General features: G+C 38.8%; 2 protein-coding genes across 2 annotated transcripts in view; one reads left to right on the top strand and one right to left on the bottom strand.

Annotated features, from left to right (window-relative positions):
• The window catches only part of LOC127618309 (uncharacterized), a 94,615-nt gene that overhangs the window by 18,589 nt on the left and 53,528 nt on the right, over positions 1-22,498 (top strand). The window contains exons 5-8 of the mRNA XM_052090691.1: positions 908-1,018; positions 3,960-11,024; positions 12,474-12,605; positions 19,167-19,439. Coding sequence (XP_051946651.1) covers positions 908-1,018; positions 3,960-11,024; positions 12,474-12,605; positions 19,167-19,439 — 7,581 coding nt within the window. The remainder of the gene's footprint in view (positions 1-907; positions 1,019-3,959; positions 11,025-12,473; positions 12,606-19,166; positions 19,440-22,498) is intronic.
• The window catches only part of LOC127618313 (uncharacterized), a 58,977-nt gene that overhangs the window by 4,720 nt on the left and 31,759 nt on the right, over positions 1-22,498 (bottom strand). The gene's annotated exons all lie outside the window — the stretch shown is intronic.

The raw sequence follows: 22,498 nt of genomic DNA, 5'->3' as shown, positions 1-22,498 counted from the left end.
ATACATATTTAAGTAATTTAAATATTTAAATAACACCTGCCCATTAGGTGGTGATACGCAAGAAGAATGTGAATCACCAAAAACAGAAGAAGGAGAAAGTGAAAATTGAGAATTTATAGTAAAAAAAACATTTAAATATTTATCTGTTTCTCACCCACACATATAAAATCGCTGCAGAATATATGGATTTAAATAGTCGTCTGGAGTATTTTTTATATATTTTTATTTTATTATATGAGCTACTATTTAAACTTATTATAGTTCTTTGTCATTCATCTATCTATCTATCTATCTATCTATCTATCTATCTATCTATCTATCTATCTATCTATCTATCTATCTATCTATCTATCTATCTATCTATCTTAAACTTTCAAACCAAGCTTTTTCAAGCTAAACTAAAGATTGTCCACAAACTTTTTAATCTAGTTTAATATGACTTTATGAAGAGGAAATACAAATGACAATAAAAGGCTTGTTCACAGACCTTGACATTATATATTATACATTTGCATTAATGTAAATGCTATGTTTATGTTTAGGGATTATTTTATAACAATTAAATATTCGTATACTGCCAGATTCTTGTAGAAATCAATATCTGCCATCCTATAACTTGAATGGTGAAATTTCTTTAAAAAGATACAAACATGTCCAATCATATATCATTTATGTTAAAGAAGGCAATAGTTTGTATTATATGCATATTTTATATATGATTCTAACAATGCATCACTACAGCCTGATAGTTGTAAAAATAAGTGGACTTAAATATTTGTACTTTGATGAAACCTTGCATCGACTATTAGTCATGTAAATGTTTCCTAATAAACAGCCCCCTGGATGAATGAAACTGTATAATGTGGCCCTTATTGTACTCATGGTATTTATTTGTTTATTTGTATAGCAGTGAGATGAAGAATGAGGCTGTGGCACAGGGTGGCACTGACAACCCTCTGCTGGCAGGCTTACAGTACTACATGGAGGCCAGTCCACCAGTAGTGGGCCTCACAAGGAGGTAATATAGAAATAATGAAAATGGAGACAGGGAGATTCTGGGCCTTGCACACAGCACCAATATCTTATGGCCCATCAAACTAGAAAGAAAATGTTACATTTGGTAAAAATAATTAAATAATAATAATTTACGTTTTAATAGATTTTCAATTAAATTAATTTTGGTGAAATCTCTTTTACTTCATTTTGTGTCCTGGGTTTGATTATTGAAATGTGCTGTTACACTGCCAATATCATTTCCTTAATCAGTATTTTAGTCCTGTTTTCCTGTAAAAAATATTTAAACGTCCTTAAAACAAGATACATTTTCTTCTTGATGCTAAATTGGATAATATATTCAAACTTGTTTTCAGAGAATCTTGAAATATAGCCTTTTTCGGAGTGTCTATTTAGACTAAGTGCAAATAACCCATCTTGATGGCAGAGGCTATTTACACTAGCTCTGCCCACTACTGCTCAGACCAAACTCAAGACAGCCATGACAGATTTATTTGAGTAAACTGCTGATCAAAAGAAAGTGGGCATATTTGAAATGTTCACGCTGGGCCAGAGACATTAAACTGGTTAACGGGTTAGACATTTAGTGGATTAAGAGATTAGATAACTAAGTGACAATTTGCACTCCTATAGTCCTGTGGAATCACATGATTTTACGACAAACTATGATCCCATGCGTAGCTGTAGTAGCTCTGGGTAAAATTACAGTATATGTATGTGTAGTCTCGCTGGAGATCCGGGTTTGAAACCCAACCCTTGACATACTTTTCTACTCATCTACTCTCTACTCATAATATTTCCTATAATACTACTTATAGTAATTCATAAAAGAGATTCCTTGCAGTGGTTGGTTCACAGTGAAGGTTGGGGTGTTGAGAGAAGGATTTGATCTGGATAAAATTAACCATGTTTTTACTGTAGTAATATTGTAGTAACCATGTGTTTGGTGGAAACTATATAGTTTCAACAGTAACATGCTGTTAATAGTAGTTAATAGTAACCATGTTTAATTTTGTTATTACTATGATTTTACTAGAAACATACCATGGCAATACTATTGTTACTGTAGTAAAACCATGGTTAATTTATGTAAGTTAGGGGTAGGGGTTGGTGTAGGGTGTCTGTGGGACTCCAAATAAACACAATAAAAATGCTTCAGTGATGCCACTATACCGTATGTTAGAATTTAAACAGGGGTGTTTTGTTCAACATGTTTCAATATTTTACTGGAAAACAAGACAAAAATACTAGCTTTAAGATTAAGAATATATATATAGATATGTATTTGTATATTTTCCAGTGTATAAATAGCTTGGTCTGTTGAACATCTATGGATTATAGTTGGCTAAGTTGGTTTGCTGTGAACTAAACTAGTGGTGTTTCTGGTTGATTTGTGACTGGGTTGCTGAAATGGCTTTTTTTAACACACTTGCATGATATGGAAGTGAATGGCTTACCACACCAGACAGATATACAGTGCTAAAAAGACATGTTCTTACCACAAAACCTTGTTTAACTGTGGTGTGCATTTGTGGTTGTTGTGTGTTCAGAATGAGTCAGTTTTTTTTCCTTGTGAGAGAGAGAGAGAGCTATCAACATAGTCATCTATTTAAAATTGCATAGCTGACACCGACAGATGAAGTCTTCATTTCATACTTTACATGTTTTAATAGTATTCTTCACATTTGCTTCTCTCAAAAGTATCTGTCTAAGTATGACATAAACTGTGTATGCCTTATCATGGTAGATTAAGCTGCATATTTATGCTCTTCATATTTTTTATTCATATTTATTTACTGTGGGGTTCAAAAGTCTGAGTACACTAATTTAATACAGTTTTGTTTTTCATTACAAATTATATAATTAGCATTAAATTTAAAGAAAATCTGACCTTTAGTCAATTTGCTTATTTTGATTATTTAAACTTTATTTACAGGCAAGAGGACTGTGATTAAGGAAACACTGCTTGACAGCGCAGTTGGGAGTGGCTGCAGTAACCCATGCAGACATGCCAAAAGGCCTAATGTTTTAGCACATGCGCGCACACATAATTGCAGTACCTTACACTGCAGTAACCTACAGCTGTCTCACTTTCTAGTTATGCCAGAGGGTGTAATTAAATGTATTTCTGGCCTCGTTTCAATGGGAGTGGCAGGTTCCTGTCATAATCATTTACTGAAAAAAGACATAGGCTGGATGCTTGGGCCTGTTGTCATCTACTTGATATCATCAAGCTAGCAGATCACATGACCGCTGTGGTCCAATAAGAGATAAGTCCCCTGAGGATTTTCCCTCTCAAGGAGTAAGCTGGCTGTCCTCTCTTAATGCCTCCCTGTTGCTTTAATTTGGATGTGACTCACTGACTGTGTTTCAATACGTGGCACATGAACAAGCTGTAAAAAGCTTGATTTTGTTTTTTTTTCTCAGTATTTTGTAGGTGTTGGGCTGGTGCACTTGTATCATAAGTAGAAGTCTGTTACACTAGGCCCTTAAGGGATGCTAAAAGCATTGGTGTATTAATCATGCTCCAAAACAGCATGCAATTTCTCTGCCAAGTCTGTATGAATACAATGAAGGTTCTTACTTAAAACACTTAAAACACTTTTGTTTTGAGCAGTTTCCAGACTCTTGGTTATAATTTCTCTGGTAATTACACATGATTGCAAGAGAATTATACAACTGAGGAGTAGACAAAATTCAAATGGGGTGAGGAAGTGGTTTGCCCAATGAAAGAGAATGTGTTGCTTTGGTTTTAGAGGTAATGAAGGGTAATAAATAACATTTCTATAAAGGATTTAATTGTACTCATGCATGACCTCTCATATTGTCTCTGGCATGAGGTGGAATGAAGTGTTTGGCTTGCAGTGAGGAATGCACACCTGAATGCTGCTCAGAGCAGATTCACCCTAACGTCTCCAACACTCTTTTTTGGTGACCCTGAATAGCTATGATGGTGACCCCGTTTCTAATGGAAGCTCAAGTGAACCCCAGGCCCAGTTTTCTAGCACCCAGCAAAATGTTCCATCCCTCATGCCTTTGACTGAATTGATGAATTATGAGCTGCAGGAAGATTTGAAGGAATGTGAGGACAAAATTGCTGTACTTGGTATGTCCTCCCATGCAGACACATGGAGTGAAGATGATCTGGAAAAATGTATCTCAGTTACCCTTCCTGAAACTGATGAGGAAAGTGAACAAAACAAGAAGTTTGAAACCGGTTCACCGTTACATAAACTTGAAGATTCTCATGGAGGTTGCCATGGAAATGATGAATCGCTCACAAATGACTCATCAGCAAGTGAAGAGGAGGTGTTCAGCTTCAGAGATTATATACTGGGAAAAAAGCAAAGCAATACAATTGCAGTCAGAGCTGAGGATATTAATAATGATGTTAAAGAAAGCCACAGTGAGGAAGCTAGCCAACTTTCAGAGGAGAAACAGCAAAAAATGTCAGAGTTAGAGGCAAAAATAGACAAAGTTGATAATATACCAGACCAACCAACGGTACATAGTACAGGTATAGAAACAACAACTGAGACTGATGCAGCAACAGACACATTTACCCATGGCCAGTCAATACCAGATAAATGTGCTGTGATATACACCCTAGAGAGCACACAAGAATTCAAAGACACAGACAGAATTTATGTTTCCGCAGATACATCCTTGAAAGAAACTAGAGTAATTCAAGAGGCAAATCCTGTGAACGAAGAACAAATTAGTTCTGCAAAAGATACACAGATTATTCAGAACACAAATGTATTCAAGAAAATAGAGACATATGGTCAGTTAATTAGTGATTCACTACCATCAACACATACTGATAAACATGCTGATGAAACGTTCTTGCACTTAGAACCAAAAATAAGACCATACATACAGACACAAGTGGAGTCAGGGACACAGAGGCAGATTAGTGGACAGATAGAAACAAACACAAAAGTTGGATCATGCCCTGAACATCAAAGACAGGATTTAGGACTCCCAGAACAGCTGATTCATCAGTGTAAACACCCCATCTGCTCCCCAATTCCAGAACCTGAGAATAACCAAGCTAATCTTTCCCTGTCTGGGGGTCCACCCGCCCTAATACAGCACTCTCCACAGGGGTTTGAGCAACACAATGACCAGTATAGGACAGATGGATCCTACAAATCAATATCAGAGATTGAAATCATACACCACAACCACTATTCGATAGTGGAAGACAAACATGAAAAAAATGTGTCCAGTGCATCTGCTGTTGTGATTGATTTTGGCCAAGCTAAAACTGCTCATGGACATGAGCCCGTATGTCCACTGGAGCAAGGGAATAGACTTCCTTCAGGCAGTGAAGCTGACACACACACACCAGTGTGGGAGAATTCACATCAGAAGGTGGAGGAAGAGAGTGCCCTTGAACAAGATTCAGCAGAGTCCACTTCAACCACCTTTTCACAAACAACACCCACAAAGCCAGAAACGATAGAATGCGATGGAGAGAAGAGGAGAGGAAATGCATACCAAAGTGCTGTATTAACAGCACAAGCAGCAGAGAGAGAGTCGTCAGTGATAGTTATGGACCTGCAAGAAACAGATGAATTTCCCTGCATTGGAGGGGCAGAGAGTGAAATTAATGCAGCACAGAGACAAAAAAGCACCTTGATAATTTTCCCAGAGATAATAAACTCACCTGTTCAGAGAGTGGATGAGAAAGAGGAAACGACTGCAGAGAGCCATAGCAACAAAATGCCACATAACACGACGGAGAGTAAAGGGAAGGGAGGGGGTCTCCCTGTCATGCTCTCACTTGCCGGAAACAACGATACATGCTCAGTCAGCACGGAGGACAACACTCTGATCACCACTTCATATCTGGGTGTCCTGGGAACTTGTGATTGGAAAGTGGACAGTTTCCGATCATTAGAGGGACGAAAAGGACACCGTGAGGAGGATTGGAAAGAAAAAGGTGGAGGAGGAGCACAGAAGGCAGCCGATGCTGGCAGGGTGTCACTGACAGAGACTGAGACGTGTCCATCCCACTGCATCACAGCATCACCAGCGGCAAGACAAGACGACAATGACCTCATCCTTCCTGTCATAGCAGACACAGCTGACACAGCCCTGTTTCCTCTGGCCGTCAACAGAATAAGCGACTGCAAATCCATCAGTCCACCCCCTCCTCATTCCCACTTAAACTCTATGGAAACAGCAGCAGCACATAGAGACAATCAGATCCAAAACGCATCAGGAGAGGACTTGCCAGGCAGTGATAGATCACCTCCACCAGTCGCCTCTTCGGAAAGTGAAAATCTTGCAACGCAATCCAGAAATCAACAAGTAGTAAGCTATTCGAAATTTGGAATCACAAACAGTGACACATCCATCAAAATAGAGCCACAACGGCAAAAACAACAAACAAATCCTACAAGTGAAGACCTATGTCAGTCATTTGAGCCAGAGCTGAACATGAGGGATATCGCTGAAAGTTGTATCAAAGTTAAAAGGCTTACATCAACAAAAGACATGGGAAGCTCAACGTTAAAATGCATGATGACTGATTGTGCCTCTCTTCCCCCACTGATGGTGTTTGAGAGTCTACATCACCCAGTAAAAGAGACCAGCTTCAACTTTGAGGGATTTTTAAGCATCTGCAAAACAGCACCTCCTGCTCAGACAGACCCAACCACAGGACAGAGAGCCAGTGACCTGCAAGGAATGGAGGGGTGGAAATCCGACACCAAAAATGAATCTTTCGCCTTTGAGGAAGAAGGAAACAAGGTAAAAATGGGGAAGGAAGAAGAGAAAAAGGAACCAGCAGAAAAGGAATTTAAAGAGCAGAAGGACAGCAGAGAACATATAAATACTCAAGGGCAAGATGAGAATACTGTGAAAAATGTGTATGTAAATATGGCTGGTTTGGAAGAAAGTGGAAAAGTGACAGATGAAACTGCTGACATGAACACAAGCAATCCAGTTACATTTAAATCGCAGTCAGCTGCAGGTGAGAGCGCCAGCATTACTACAAAAATTGTGGGTAATGAAGAAATTACCAAGTTGAGACAAGAAAATAAAGAATCTTTGAATGTTTCTCAGATCCGTATAATTGAAACAAATGAGTATGCATCCACTGGGGAGAATAGTATTATACTTCAAAATGTTTCTCTACAAGAGGATGAAAGTTCCTCTGTGGTTTATGAGGGGTATGATATCACTATGTATAAAGGGGATGAACAGAGATATACAGAAGTGTCACTTACAACAATAGAAAAACTGGATGCAGAGACTGATAAGTCAATGGAATGTGTGTTGGCTGAAATAGGTGATATAGAAAACATGTGTTCAGGTAATTCAGAAAATCAAGAGAATGAGTCAAAGCCAGAAAAATATGGATGTGATGATGAGTCACAGTTAAAAACCATCTCCATCTCTCTAGAAGAGGCTTCAAACACAAACAGCATGTGCACAATTAGCACTATGTGTTTATCTCAACCAGACCAAAAATCAAACAATGAGCAGCCTAATTCAACCTCAGATATGCAAGTTCTGTCAAAAGCAGATAAGTCCTCAAGTGAGCCACCCTGTCCGACTGTTTCACAACTCAGTGATGGAGTGATGAAAAGTGATGCAGTTGATGCTGGGGGCATAACGGTCACCTGTCTTCTTGCTACAGAGACTTCAGTTCCAGCACTAAGCGATACTTCCTTCACCAGTGCACAAAGCACAAACAGTAATGCCAAGGATGTGTCTGTCATTGTACTAAAGGATCCAGGCCCAATGCTGAGTCACTGTGAGTCCATTAATGACTGTGATATTGCTGTAGCAGCAACTGTGGAGCAATGCAGTATTAAGAGTTTTTGTGATTCTGAAACAGAGATTGTAAAGACTATTGCAGAGGAAAAAATGTATCCGCAGAAAGATGCAAATGATTCAACCCACTCTGTTGGTGTCTCTGCACATGAAACTGCATCTGAATCCTTTCCAGAGGGTCTGTTTACATCTGGCAGATCAGAACAGGCAGGTGGTTCTCTCATAGAATCAGAGAATCCAGATGAAAATGCAAATGGAAAAGAAAGTGAGACATCTAAGGATGCTAGAGAATTGGCCATTGTTATAAAAGGGAAGAGAGGGGGGCATTTAAATTCTGAAAATGAAAAAGATTTAAGCAGTGCACCTACAAAGGTTGTAGCAGAGGTCAACACCTCAGGACAAGTCCAAGAGCAAGAAGACCAGTCTCTATTGCTCTCTGCTCATCTCTATGGTGATAAAAATCCCTCTGCTTTTAAATCCAAAAAGACTGAGCCTAAACTGCATGCGACACTACCATCAAATTATCTTTCTGGGCATGTATGTTCAACACCATTAAACAGAGTTTTACAGTCTGTTAAAAACATACACATTTCTTCAGTAAAGCCAGGCTCCTTTGAAACAACCTGTGCTGAGGAGTCACTTGATTGTTACTCCACTTTGACACCACAACAAAGTCACAATGACGTTATCAACTGTGACTCGCTCTTGATGCACTTGGAGGACAATTTCATCACACAGTGTAGGACCCTTCAGACTGAGGAGCCAGTTCATAATGTGCCTGTAGACAACGAGGAAAGGAATCAAGACACGTATGACAATTTTGAGCAGATAAAGAGAGGAGAGCATGGTGCGGAGTTTGCGAAGGAGACTGAGGAACAAAAAGCTAAATCCAGTGCTGAAAATGAACCTGATGATTTAGAGGATGAATTGAATAAGCAAACAAATGGTAAGATGAAAGAAAGGAAGGAACAAGTTGAAAATACATGCAAAGAACAGAAAGACTGCAGAAAAGGAGTAAATATCTCTCAAGAGCACGACGAGACTGCTGCGAAAAAAAACACTGATAAAACGGAAGGACAGAATCAGAAGTCAATTAATTTAGATTTCTGCAAGCTATCAGGAGAAAAAAATGACATTGGAGAGAAAAAAGAATTCAATGAAAAAAATGTAGAGCCAACACCTGTGTCTGATCCTAGTTTAACCTCCAAAGGATTAAATGAAGAGGCTCTGGGTTGTAAAGCGGCACCTAATAAAATGACCATGGATCGGAACCTGTCTGCGGCTGTGAAAACTTTATCTGAGAAAGATCACACACAAGATCAAAGGGACTTGAGTAAAACTCATCTGGTGTTTTCACAGCCCCATGAGCTTCAGTGCCAACAGGAGTTTATGAGTGCCCCAGAAGTAGTATTAAGTGTGGATGTATCTAAGGATAAAAGCAATGGTTTAGCAAATGCTGAGGCCAAAAATTATGCATATGCTGAGGCAAGTAAAAAGCAAGAGTCAAGGACTGTGTGCTGTAGTGCAAAACCTAAAAATTCCTTAAACAACACATCAGACAGTCCCACACTGCAGGGAGGTAAGAACAGAGGTGTTATTGTCGACAATATATGTCCACAGAATGAAGAGCAGAGTGTTCAAACAAGAGATCTAAATTCTACGAAGAGCCCATTTCCTGTTTGCGGTGAAAGTACTTCAAGAGAAAACTCAAACCAAATAGAGCAGGTGGAAAAACAGGAGAATGTGATGTCAGTCAATGCATTGGCTGCTACTGAAAATTCAGCGGTCAACCTGGTTATAGAAGCTTCAGAAACAAAAGAGCCTGCAATCTCAGAATCACAGGAATGTGAGAGTAAACGTTCTGTATGTACCAAATCACAGGTTAGTGCGTATAAGCATGGGAATTTGTGGAACGAAATCCCTGGCACTGAGAAATCCTCAGAACTTCCTGTAAATCACTCAAGTGGGCTCTCTGTGTGTCTTATCATCTCACACCATGAATCTGGACGAAACTCAGAGGAGCAATGTTTTGACTTTATTACCAATGGAGACATCAGAAACACTGAGATCAGACCAGATTCATTGAATGATGTTGCACAGATGTCTATTCCAAGAACTTCTCAGTTTGAGCATGAAACAGAGTCTGCTTCTCAGCTCTCTGATGGGCAGCCCTCCACCACCACCACAAACTCTTCTTTTCCCCCTGTGCTCCAGGAAAATATTCAAGTTGAACTAGAGAGAAGTGTGCAGCAGGCTTATGATGTAGAAAGTTTAGGTTTGTGTAGCCCAGTGGAGCACATCACATCTCTTAATTCTGCTCCCCAGTCTGAGACAGCAGCCTTGTGGTTGGAGCAGCCTAATACGCATTTGTCAGAGCAATTCCCAGATGGTATCCAAACCATGGATGAGCAGGATACACAGTGTTCTGAACAGCTTCTCTTGCAGTTACAATATATAAGCACTTGTTTTAGCACCAAAAACACAACTGGTCCTATGAAACAAGACGTTGTATCAAATGAGAGAAAAATGGTGGAGGGAAATAAAGAAGAGATGAACAAACAAGAGAATAAGTCCATTGAAAATAGTCACATAGAAATTACTGAAGGTGTTGATTCTAAGCCTTTGGAGTTTGTTGTTCAAGAGAGCAGATCCAAAGATAAAGAAAATCAGAGCAAATTGGCAGTTCTCTTGGAGGAGCACTCTTCATCTCTCCCTGATGGACCATCAGTCAGTAACATAGACCAACCAGCAGAAGAAGTTACTGATGGGACACAGACAGAACTAAAACAGGCTGCTGCCATCAATCAACAGTTTAGTCAGCAGACCACTAGGTCTTTTATCCAACCTCTAATTGGAGCCACTAAAGAAATAGTAAAAATGAGCAGTGAGCAAAATAGTGACACAGCAGATAGTTCTATTGAACATTTAAGATCTGTTCTAATAGAAAATGTAATACAGAAAGATGACAATGAAGCCAAAGAGAAAGCTAGCAAGGTTTCAGAAAGTGAAGATGAGTTGCTGGGTTCAGGCTCTGGAACAGCACTGGGATTCCAAGTTAAGGACAGATCAGACATCCAAGGCCCAAGTGTAATCTCTGTACCTGAGAAGTCAGATGTCAACTCTAGTTCTGATTGGCTTGGAGCTCTTAAAGCGACAGCCTCCATGTCTCAGGTCATTCCAGAGCAAAGAAATGATATACCCTGTGGATCTGCAGAAAACAGGTACCGCAGCTTTTTTTTTTTTTTTTTTTAAATGTTGTATTATTTTATTTGTGATGAAATTAAAAGAAAGAGGTTAAAGGGATAGTTCACCCCAAAATTATACCATCCCAGATGTGTATGACTTTCTTTGTTCTGCAGAACACAAATGAAGCCTTTTAGAAATATCTCAGCTCTGTTGGCCCAGACAGCAAGAATGAATTTAGTTGGCCCAAAAAGGAAAAAGCAGCATAAAAGTTATTCATATGAATCCAGTGGTTAAATCATATCTTCTAAATTGATATGATATGTGTGGGTCAGTATTTAATTCATTTTTTTAATTGTAAATCTTCACTTTCACTTCCACATTCTGGTGTGTAAGTTACTTTGACTTTCAAATTCATCCGCCTACTGTCTGAGGCTGCGCAAAAGTGGAGATTAACTGACCCTCACCTATCATATCACTTCTGAATACATGGACCACTGGAGTCATATAGATCACTTCCACTGAATGGACCTACAGAGTTGAGATATTCTTCAAAAATCTTCATTTTGTCATACACATATAGCATGAGGGTGAGTAAATGATGGAGAATTTTCACTTTTAGGTGAACTATCCCTTTAAAGAAATTATATATATATGTATATATATATATATATATATATATATATATATATATATATATATATATATATACAATTGTTGGATTTACATTTTCAGTTGTTGTTATGAAGAGCATACACAACTCATACTTTAGAAGTGAAATAACTTTTTATATAGCATGTGATGAGAATTATCAATGCAGAGATAGTTTATAAAAAAATGATATCATGATTTACTCACTCTTGCATTGTTCCACACACGTAAGACTTTCTTTCGTGTAGCGGAGCATAAAAGGAGATTTTTGGCAGCATGACAGCCTCAGTCACTATTCACTTTCATTGTATGGAGAAAAAAAAGATGCTGTGAAAGTGAATGGTAAGGCTGTCAGTCCCTAAAATTCTGCCCAACATCACCTTTTTTGTTCCACAGAAGACAGTACGTCATTCTGATTTGGAACAACATGAGTGTGAGTAAATTATAACAAAATTGGGTAAACTATCCCTTAAAGAATCAATTGAACATACTGTAGAATGTTGACCCTAATATTGACAAGACTGTAAACAGAGCATGTTATTGTAATAGTACCTTATGGTCACGTGACATTTTGAGTGAAAATGGAGCCAAGTGAAAGTACTACAGCCTATTATCTCCTGAGAGTGACCTCAACAGTGCCATCAACTCATGCCCATTGGTCCAGGAAAGAATTGTTTCATACCCACGTACAAATACACACTGGGCTTCTCATATTTGGGAACCAATACATACAGTTTCATACGTGCAGGCTGTAAGTCACTGATGAATTCGTTGCTTTGAAACAAACAGTGATAAAAATTTATTAATCTACTCTCATTGTTTATTTTCCTCTCTAGACCTTTTGGGACACTCATTTCTCCTAAAGCTGAACTAGAATTCCAAACCCCCACTGATGAGATTTTTCCCCCTGTGACTGAGGAGAGTATTCCACCTGCGACTGAGCAGCCAGAAGAGCCACCAGGCTGCAGGTGAGACCTACAAAAAACTGTACTGTATTTACTTGAAATAACTTCTTATAAATATTGGTTTGCTATAGAGTGCTGCTGTTACCAACCACTTTTCTTGAGCTTCGTAAGTCGTCAAGGGGTAAATGCAGTCTCTTTTCAGAGTTACTTTCTCATTATGTCTGACTATTAGTGAAGATAAGCACCAATTATTAAAATGTACTTGGTATGGCCTGAATTGAACAGGTCACCTGAGGTACCTACAACCTCAGATTAACATATGGTTGATTAAAGGCATTTAGACTACAGCATGCAATAATAGTTCTCTTAGGATCAAGAGAATGACATCATTCATTGAAGTATAGGGTCATGCAGTGCAGTTGGGGGCATCTCTTTTTTTAAATGTCCATGTTAAATGATTGTCTGGATTAAATAATTAGATGTTTTGATAACATGTAACAGATTTTAATATTTACAATATTACCACATGGCTGTTTAGAAACACATTTGAAATTAATTAGCATCAATATGGAGCATCAATTCACTTTCAACTACACTTGAAATGCCTTGGCGTTAGTTTTGCTTAGCCAGACTTTTGTCTTTCAAACAGTGTTTGGTCGTCATAGGGGCTGTTCACACTAAACGTGTTTTTGCATCCACCTGCACTGTTTTTCTATGTAAACATACCCTAGATGTTCATTTAGCTGCATCTGCATTTTTTTACATGCAAGAAAGGCCCTTCACATGTCAGTCAAGAATACTCCTGTTTAAGTGGTAATTAAGTGGGTTTATTCCTATTTAAGTGCAAGGTATGCAAGACATTACTGCAATTTTTTTTCTTAATTAGTAAAAGGGCATAATAAATTAAGTCTTGTTTTAAGAGACATCTGAAAACCTTTGAAATCAGTTTATGTTTTTTACCCCATTGCAAATATTTTTTTTATTTTCTTGTATTACATTCCTCACTAAATTTTGAAATCAGTTTATTTTTTTTACCCCATTGCAAAGAATTTTTTTATTTTCTTGTATTACATTCCTCACTAAATTTATTTTGAATTCTCTGACAAAAAAATAAATATCTTATGCCATTTTGCTTGCAGTTTTTGCTTTGCTGTGTAGCCTTCAATGTCAAGAACTGTCTTTCTTGTTCTCTCTCATTCTCATTTTGTCATAATTCCCCCACTCTCGCTCTTCTGTCTATATCTGCTCAGCTGTAGCAGCCACAACGGATGAAAGAGGAGCACTTGCTGCTTGTCAGTCAAAGCTTTTAGCCTAGCACCTCATTTAGAAAGACATGCTGGAGCCAGAGATAAAGAGAAAGTGAGAGAGAAAGTGACAAGGTGTGTGAATGACAGGAAGAGAGAGGGACAGAAACTTTGACTGTGTGCATTTCACTCATTCTTCTTGCCTCAGAATCTCTAAATGGCTGACCCTTTGTTGATTACCACAGATCTGGACTAAAGGATATCTGTCATTATGTGTGTGTGTGCACACGTGTCTACTTAAGGATGCATATGTGTTTGCTATTTGAGCCAACACCCTCACATGAGGTCATACCAAGAGGCCTGTCAGTCTGGAACAAACTCCATAGTTCAGAGCTGCTCCAGTTGAGAATATTCCTCTGTGTGATTAGATGGATAGAGTGTGAGAGAGAGAAATACAGTGAGAGAGAGAGGTAGGGAGAAATAAAAAGAGAGAGGGAGTGTGAAGTTGCTGCTGCAGGAATTTTGAGTGGCGTGCCTGAAAGAATAGTCACACACTTAGTCGCTCTTCAGTAACTTTCTCTGGCTTAGGACTGGGTACTAATCTTAGGTGAGTTATTTGCTGCTAAAAGTGTTCTTTTTCTTTGACTGATGTGTAAGTTACTGGAGAATACAGTTTTGTGGGTTTGCAGAGAGATGTTAATTACAGATTGTTTGGGGTGATGTATAGATAGTGGGAGGGACAGTAGGAAGACAGGGAGGGAATAAGGAAGCATGATTAAATGTGTTGTAGAGACTCACTCACTCTTTGTTGTTCACATTTACTTGCTTGCTTACCCACAGTTTTGTTTTTACACTGTCAGATAGCTGATGATAATGATTTGCTCTGTGTTGACAGAAGGTTAAATTCTATTTTTTGAAAGAATGAAGTAGACAATACAGGACTGTTTGTTTGAGTGCAGCTAAGATGACTCTGTTCTGAGTAATACATGTTCAACATCTGTCAACACCTTATGTGATTGTAATAAACCACCGTTTATCCAAAATCTGTTATTCATTTGTGCCATTTAATTTAATGACATTTTCTGGCATGGTCAGAGATGCATGATATTTGAACAGTGTGGCTTTAAGAGTTTGAATGTAAGTGAATTACAGTAGCGTACTGCCAAAATGTATAGCGTAAAGGTTATATTTGGATGTTTTAGGCTGGCCACCAAGTTTCCAAATCTGTGAGCTAATATTATCTTCTTAGGACAACTGTGCCGATTTTATTTTGAAGGACTGAGCTGCTTCTGTACCATCTTATAATAGTTCTTAGATTACACTACATTAGTAGTGTAATTGGTGGATACCAGATAACTTGTTTATTTGTATAGCTATTATAAAATCTGCAAATTTAACTTACAATTTCTTGATGCTATAACACCATTACCCGCAACAGCTGCATGACATTACAAGTTATTAAAAGTTATCGTAATTGATTCTAGCTGACTAATTTGTGTTGAATTAGATTTGAGTTAAAGTTCACGTTGACTAGAGCTAATGCTGATTTTGATGGAGCCTACCACAAAATTACAGAATAGGTCACTTGAAACAGGCTTCTCTGTTTCTTAATTTCACAAATTTGATGCTGAAGTAGGCGTGCTGAATGTATTTCCAATTATTCCATGTTATTTAAATAGCTTGTTCCACACTTCAGAGTTTTCAGCTCAGTCTAATTCAAATCGACTTTTTTATGTTTGAAGTGAACTAATGAAATTAATGAATGTGGATGCTTTAACTCCCAGGAGAGACAAAAGGAGAGAGGGGAAGGGGTTGGCTTGGAAACCAAGTGATGCGTGTCAAGAGCTGAGCAACAGTTACTATAGCAACATGTGTTAGCCACCGCAATTATTTTGAGTTAATGGGACAAAATTATTTTTAGAGGAAGCAATGAGAGGGCTTTTAATCAAAACATAAAAATTTTACATTAAAAGACAATACCATAGGCCTTATTGTGATAATTACGATTAAAAAACCTACCATACTGTAATTGTCCAATAATACCATAAATATCACTGTTAGTTTGACTAAAATAAATAAATATCCCCCCACCCCCCTAAAAAATGTTACAAGAAAATTAGGAGTTGTTTCCCATTAAAATAACCAAATTGGAACCATACAATAACATTCTGGTTAGGAGTGTGAAAAGACTGTGATATGGAGACTATGCTAACAGTAGTGAAGCTGTTAGTTTTATGGCTGCTAAAGCACCAGCTCCCCTTGCTACCTTTATTTATTACAGCCTGTTTGCTATTAAAAACCCTGTCTGGACTCATTCCTCTGGAAAGAGCTGGTCCTGGGAGATTCGATTGTGTTTTTTTGACTTAATGTGTGTGACAGTGCATTTATGTGCTCTTTCTATAGCTCTGGTTGCCTACATTAGGAACCTTGTTGTTTACAAAGTTGTAAACACAGTTGTGGTTTGTTTTTATGTCTAAATGCAATCTCTCCATATACGACTAAAGCATAGGAAGCAGAGAAACCTTAATTGTCTATGTATGCAGAGTTCTGATTAGAGGATAATTTTGCTAACTTTCCACAAGTGTTCCTAATAGGATAGCACAGTGCTATGTGCAGTTGTTTAGACTGTGGTGGAGTGAGCTGTATTTTTAGTATGTGACATGAGGCACAGCCCTTGACGGGAGCAGCTGAAGGCCTGTCTGCAGCTCTGCCTGTTGGATTAGGTTTAGTCTGATGTTGCTCAGCTGGGTGTATGCCAGCTTCTTCTGGTCTGTGCTAGTGAAGCAGGGTGCTTTGGAAGGTGTTGTTTATTATAGAATGTGTGCTAAACCTAAAGTTACTGACATTGGCTTTAAATATACAGTGTGTGTATGTATATGTATATGTATATACCCTCACCTAAAGGATTATTAGGAACGCCTGTTCAATTTCTCATTAATGCAATTATCTAATCAACCAATCACATGGCAGTTGCTTCAATGCATTTAGGGGTGTGGTCCTGGTCAAGACAATCTCCTGAACTCCAAACTGAATGTCAGAATGGGAAAGAAAGGTGATTTAAGCAATTTTGAGCGTGGCATGGTTGTTGGTGCCAGACGGGCCGGTCTGAGTATTTCACAATCTGCTCAGTTACTGGGATTTTCACGCACAACCATTTCTAGGGTTTACAAAGAATGGTGTGAAAAGGGAAAAACATCCAATATGCGGCAGTCCTGTGGGCTGAAAATGCCTTGTTGATGCTAGAGGTCAGAGGAGAATGGGCCGACTGATTCAAGCTGATAGAAGAGCAACTTTGCCTGAAATAACCACTCGTTACAACCGAGGTATGCAGCAAAGCATTTGTGAAGCCACAACATGCACAACCTTGAGGCGGATGGGCTACAACAGCAGAAGACCCCACCGGGTACCACTCATCTCCACTACAAATAGGAAAAAGAGGCTACAATTTGCAAGAGCTCACCAAAATTGGACAGTTGAAGACTGGAAAAATGTTGCCTGGTCTGATGAGTCTCGATTTCTGTTGAGACATTCAGATGGTAGAGTCAGAATTTGGCGTAAACAGAATGAGAACATGGATCCATCATGCCTTGTTACCACTGTGCAGGCTGGTGGTGGTGGTGTAATGGTGTGGGGGATGCTTTCTTGGCACACTTTAGGCCCCTTAGTGCCAATTGGGAATCGTTTAAATGCCACGGCCTACCTGAGCATTGTTTCTGACCATGTCCATCACTTTATGGCCACCATGTACCCATCCTCTGATGGCTACTTCCAGCAGGATAATGCACCATGTCACAAAGCTCGAATCATTTCAAATTGGTTTCTTGAACATGACAATGAGTTCACTGTACTAAAATGGCCCCCACAGTCACCAGATCTCAACCCAATAGAGCATCTTTGGGATGTGGTGGAACGGGAGCTTCGTGCCCTGGATGTGCATCCCACAAATCTCCATCAACTGCAAGATGCTATCCTATCAATATGGGCCAACATTTCTAAAGAATGCTTTCAGCACCTTGTTGAATCAATGCCACGTAGAATTAAGGCAGTTCTGAAGGCGAAAGGGGGTCAAACACAGTATTAGTATGGTGTTCCTAATAATCCTTTAGGTGAGTGTATATATACATACACAGAAGTCAGAAGTGATGCTCTGCAAAGCCAATGTCAGTAACTTTAGGTTCAGCACACATTATATATATAATATATATAACATTAAAATTAAGTTTTAGGGAGGGAGGGGTTAGAGATTTATTTTATGTAATTTTAATTGGGGGACAAGATTTTTAGATTTTTTGTAAAGGAATAGTTAAAAAATAAAACATTGTCATAATTCAGTAAAATAAATAATTTTTGGTAAAAATTCTGATGTCTGTTCCATGTTTATGAGCCTTCTTTGTGTTTGACAAAGGTTTGAAACAATATCAGAGTGAGTCAATTATGACAGCATTTTCATTTTTGGGCGAACTATTCCTTTGTCTCGAACTGGGAAGGCAAGGGGCTGAAGTTATCCATGTAAATTTTTCATTGGAATTTTCCACCAAAATTGGTGACAAGATAATGATTTGAATAGCAGTTCCAAAATATGTAATTTATTTCATTAAAATTATAGAAAATGTTTTACAGTGCAGTTGATGCATATTTTAATAGTGCCATTCCTTTGGGCTATAGTCATTTTAGGGTTTGTTGACATTACATCATCATGGCAACAAAGTTGTCAAATTGGCTTTAACTTTATACAAAAAAGGTTAGCAAGTGATTGTATCACACTAAAATAATTTTTACACTCATGTTGTTTTAGTCTTGTGGCTATACTTTAAAATATTGAGTATTTGAAATAATGTACCCCAATCACTTCCATTGTAAGAGCCTCACTGTAACCCAGCTTTTTTATTTATTAAATTTTTTTAAGAAATAAGGAAGGGGGCAAGTAAAATTTTATTTTGTAATCAATGTTATGCCACAAATGCTGTTGATTGAGCTTAACTTGTATTGAACCTGGAATATTCCTTTTGGTCTAGTATGTGTTTCAACACTCTTTCTGGTTACCTCCTCTCTGTTCATTGAGAACCTCAAGTGATACCAGAGATTGACGATAAAAGGACATTGAGGATACTGTCAAAGCAAAACAGCTGAACCTAAAATATATTTAGCCTTTATTAACAGCTTCTTATGGGCTGTTTACACAAAACATGTTTTTGCAACTGTCCACTTTGTTTATCAATTCCTTTTTTTTGTGCAACCATGCACTAGATGGAGATTTTTGAATGTTGTGCTGCATATCTTGCTGAAACCCCACATTTTCTGTGCAAAGTTAAAAAGGCCTTGCCCTTTGTGTGTGTGCATGTATTTGTGTGGTGTTAATGTTTGTATTTGTGTTGTGCAGGTCCCCCCAGACAGAAGCTGCTGAGAGGAGTGTGTCTGTACCCTCTTCCCCATCACCCCGACCACAGCAAGCTATTGCTCCTGCCCTCCCTGCCCACCTGCTCCAGGATACAGTTGAGTTCCCCACCCCGCCACCTACTCCTCCAGAGGGGGCTCCTTCTGAACCTCAAACCCTTCCTTCAGTTCCTTCTCCTTCTGATTTTCCTGAGACTCCACCTGCTGCTCCTCTACCTCATCCAATTCAAGAGCACCAGTATTGTGAACCTTCAGCCAGGTATAATCATTTACCCAGTGTACTTGGTCACTGTGAATTTCAGATTGTGTAAGATTGTGAGGATTGTGAAGATTCTGAGGATGTTGTGAGATGAACTGCCTGTTGGGTCATGACCCAGAAATGGGTCACAGGGCTGCTTTGTTGGGGTTGAGGACAGCAGGGAAAAAACAATGCAAAATGCAGCTAACCATGCAATGTGCATAGATAAGATAGCAAAAAGTCTTATTCTTCACTTTGAAGAAGCTAACCAAATTAGGCAGATGTTAACATGGACAAGTTGCATGACATGCCCTCATCCTCAAAAACCATGAACTAAAATATGCGAGGTAAAATGAAATACAACCCAGACTACGTTAAATACAGGTTTACTTGTTAAAGCCTATTCACACCAAATTCATGACAAATATGTGAGACAAACTGCAGTGCCGACATTGGTGAATCTTACTTCTAAAATGGTTTATGCTTGTGCAAAATGGTCAATTTTGCTATTCAGCCTATTTCAAGTTAATAATTTTGCATTATGCAAGACCATTCCAGTTAACGGTAATTTCAAAATGTAAATAAAAAAATTCATAGTAAAAATGGTTTTAAGGACATTTTGTTTGCTTTTGTTTGATGAAATTTTTTTGTACTATGTTGGGTCGCCACTTGATGTCTAGTGTAAATTTGGGTCCTGAAGCAAAATCATTTGAAAACCACTGTTAGAAAGAGCTCTAATGGTTTAAAACTGTGAAGCCAAGACATTGGTTATGTGCACTCCTGTCTGACTGAATGTAAACTTTGCTGCCTACTGCAGTACATAGTGTGTAAATGCACATTAGACTTGACATATAGCCTTCAATTTACAAGGACTGACTTTGTTTATTATAGCACAAATACAGCCTGTAGGTTTGGATAATGTCTTCCTAATCATTATTTTTTAGGCATACAAATATTTTTACCAAGTTTTCAATCTGCATGGGGATTTAAATGCAGATTTATAGGGCCAAAAAACTGTACTACAGTTCAACCAAATTACCTGCCCACAATTGAGCTGCAACTAACTATTATTTTGATAATCGATTAATCTACACATGATTAGAACAATAATTCTGCGATTATTGAAAAGATTAATCATTAGCGCTTAACTGATTATTCAACTTGTGCCCTGACTTAAAAGGTTGTATTAAACATGCTTACTAACAATAAAGGGGACAATATCATCTTTTAAAAATATCTCAATAACATTCACTGAAATAAAGGGAAAAAATACTTTGTTTAATTCAGTAAAGAAATTCACCGCAAAAAAATCCTATTGTTATCAAGTATGTTTGTCATGTTTTCCATTTAAAATTGTCTAAAAATTATGAGGTGCCCCTAGGGACATTATTCAGAATTACCATGCACATACACATATGAAACTAAATTCATTCACATACTATACTGAAATGCTCACACACACACACAAGTGAAAAGCTCTCACACACCCAACTGAAACGTGCTCACACACACAACTGAAATTATTACGCTCACACACACACAAGTGAAAAGCTCTCACACACACAACTGAAACGCGCTCACACACACAACTGAAATGCTCTCACACACACAACTGAAATTATTACGCTCTCACACACACACAACTGAAACGCTCTCACACACACAACTGAAATGCTCTCACACACACAACTGAAATTATTACGCTCTCACACACACACAACTGAAACGCTCTCACACACACAACTGAAATTATTACGCTCACACACACACAAGTGAAAAGCTCTCACACACGCAACTGAAACGCGCTCACACACGCAACTGAAACGCGCTCACACACGCAACTGAAACGCGCTCACACACACAACTGAAATGCTCTCACACACACAACTGAAATTATTACGCTCTCACACACACACACAAGTGAAACGCTCTCACACACACAACTGAAACGCTCTCACACACGCAACCGAAACGCTCTCACACACGCATCTGAAACGCTCTCACACACACACAACTGAAACGCTCTCACACACGCAACTGAAACGCTCTCACACACACAACTGAAACGCTGTCACACACGCAACTGAAATGCTCTCACACACACAACTGAAACGCTCTCACACACACAACTAAAATTATTACGTTCTCACACACACAACTGAAAAGCATTTCAGTTGAAACGGAAGGTGGTTAAAGTCCCCACTCCAGTCCAGTTGGTGGCAGTAGTGCACCTCTAAGCTGGTTGGCAATAACAATAAAATCGAAGATAAAGAAGAAGTAAAAAAGAAAAAAAGCGCGGGTGCACAAAACAGTTCTTTCGCCAGTTGCCACCTGCTCACCAGTAAAGAAGCCTAACCGAAGTAGCGAACTAAACAACATATTGACCTCAACGGACCATCTGGGCAGCGTCAAGTGAACAGTTGCAGTTACAAAAGGGAGGCTTCCCTTTCATCAGAAAGAAACCGAAGAATCCACTCTAGGAAGTAGGCCTACATGTACTTTTGCAGACTTTGAATCAGCCTACTTCATCTACAATGTATGTTCATCTGATCCTCTTTGTTTGGACCTGCAGTTGACAATGCAACGCTGCTACGCTGGCGGGAAGGGAAGAGCGACGCTAGGTGATCGTCCATCGACGTGTCCACACTTGGAGTTGCAACGGTCGGCTGCTGCCTGATTGTTGTGGCATTTGACAGTGTTCTGACGGTCTCCGCTGAAGCCAATATGGTGTTCAGCAAGCCCGCTGCATCGACTAATGTTCTTTGCTGTTGTTGGGAAGACATTGGTGTAGCGCAATTGGCGGGCGAACTAACGGTCAACAGTCGCTTATGTTGTGGAAGGCGCGGTTTTCTACTATGCTTTCTTTCAACAGCTTCTGGTTATTCGTCTTGAGGTGCACTACTGCCACCAACTGGAGTGGAGTGGGTACTTTAACCACCTTCCGTTTCAACTGAAATGTGCTTCCGTTTCAACTGAAATGCTTGCATACAACATACTGAAATGCTTTCATACAACATACTGAAATGCTTTTCAGTTGTGTGTGTGAGAGTGTAATCATTTTAGTTGTATGTATGAGAGCA

Source organism: Xyrauchen texanus, chromosome 24 (assembly GCF_025860055.1).
Source record: "Xyrauchen texanus isolate HMW12.3.18 chromosome 24, RBS_HiC_50CHRs, whole genome shotgun sequence".
In the NCBI taxonomy this organism is placed as follows: domain Eukaryota; kingdom Metazoa; phylum Chordata; class Actinopteri; order Cypriniformes; family Catostomidae; genus Xyrauchen; species Xyrauchen texanus.
Note: the sequence above shows the minus strand (reverse complement) of the source record. Positions and strands in the feature narration are given on the sequence as shown.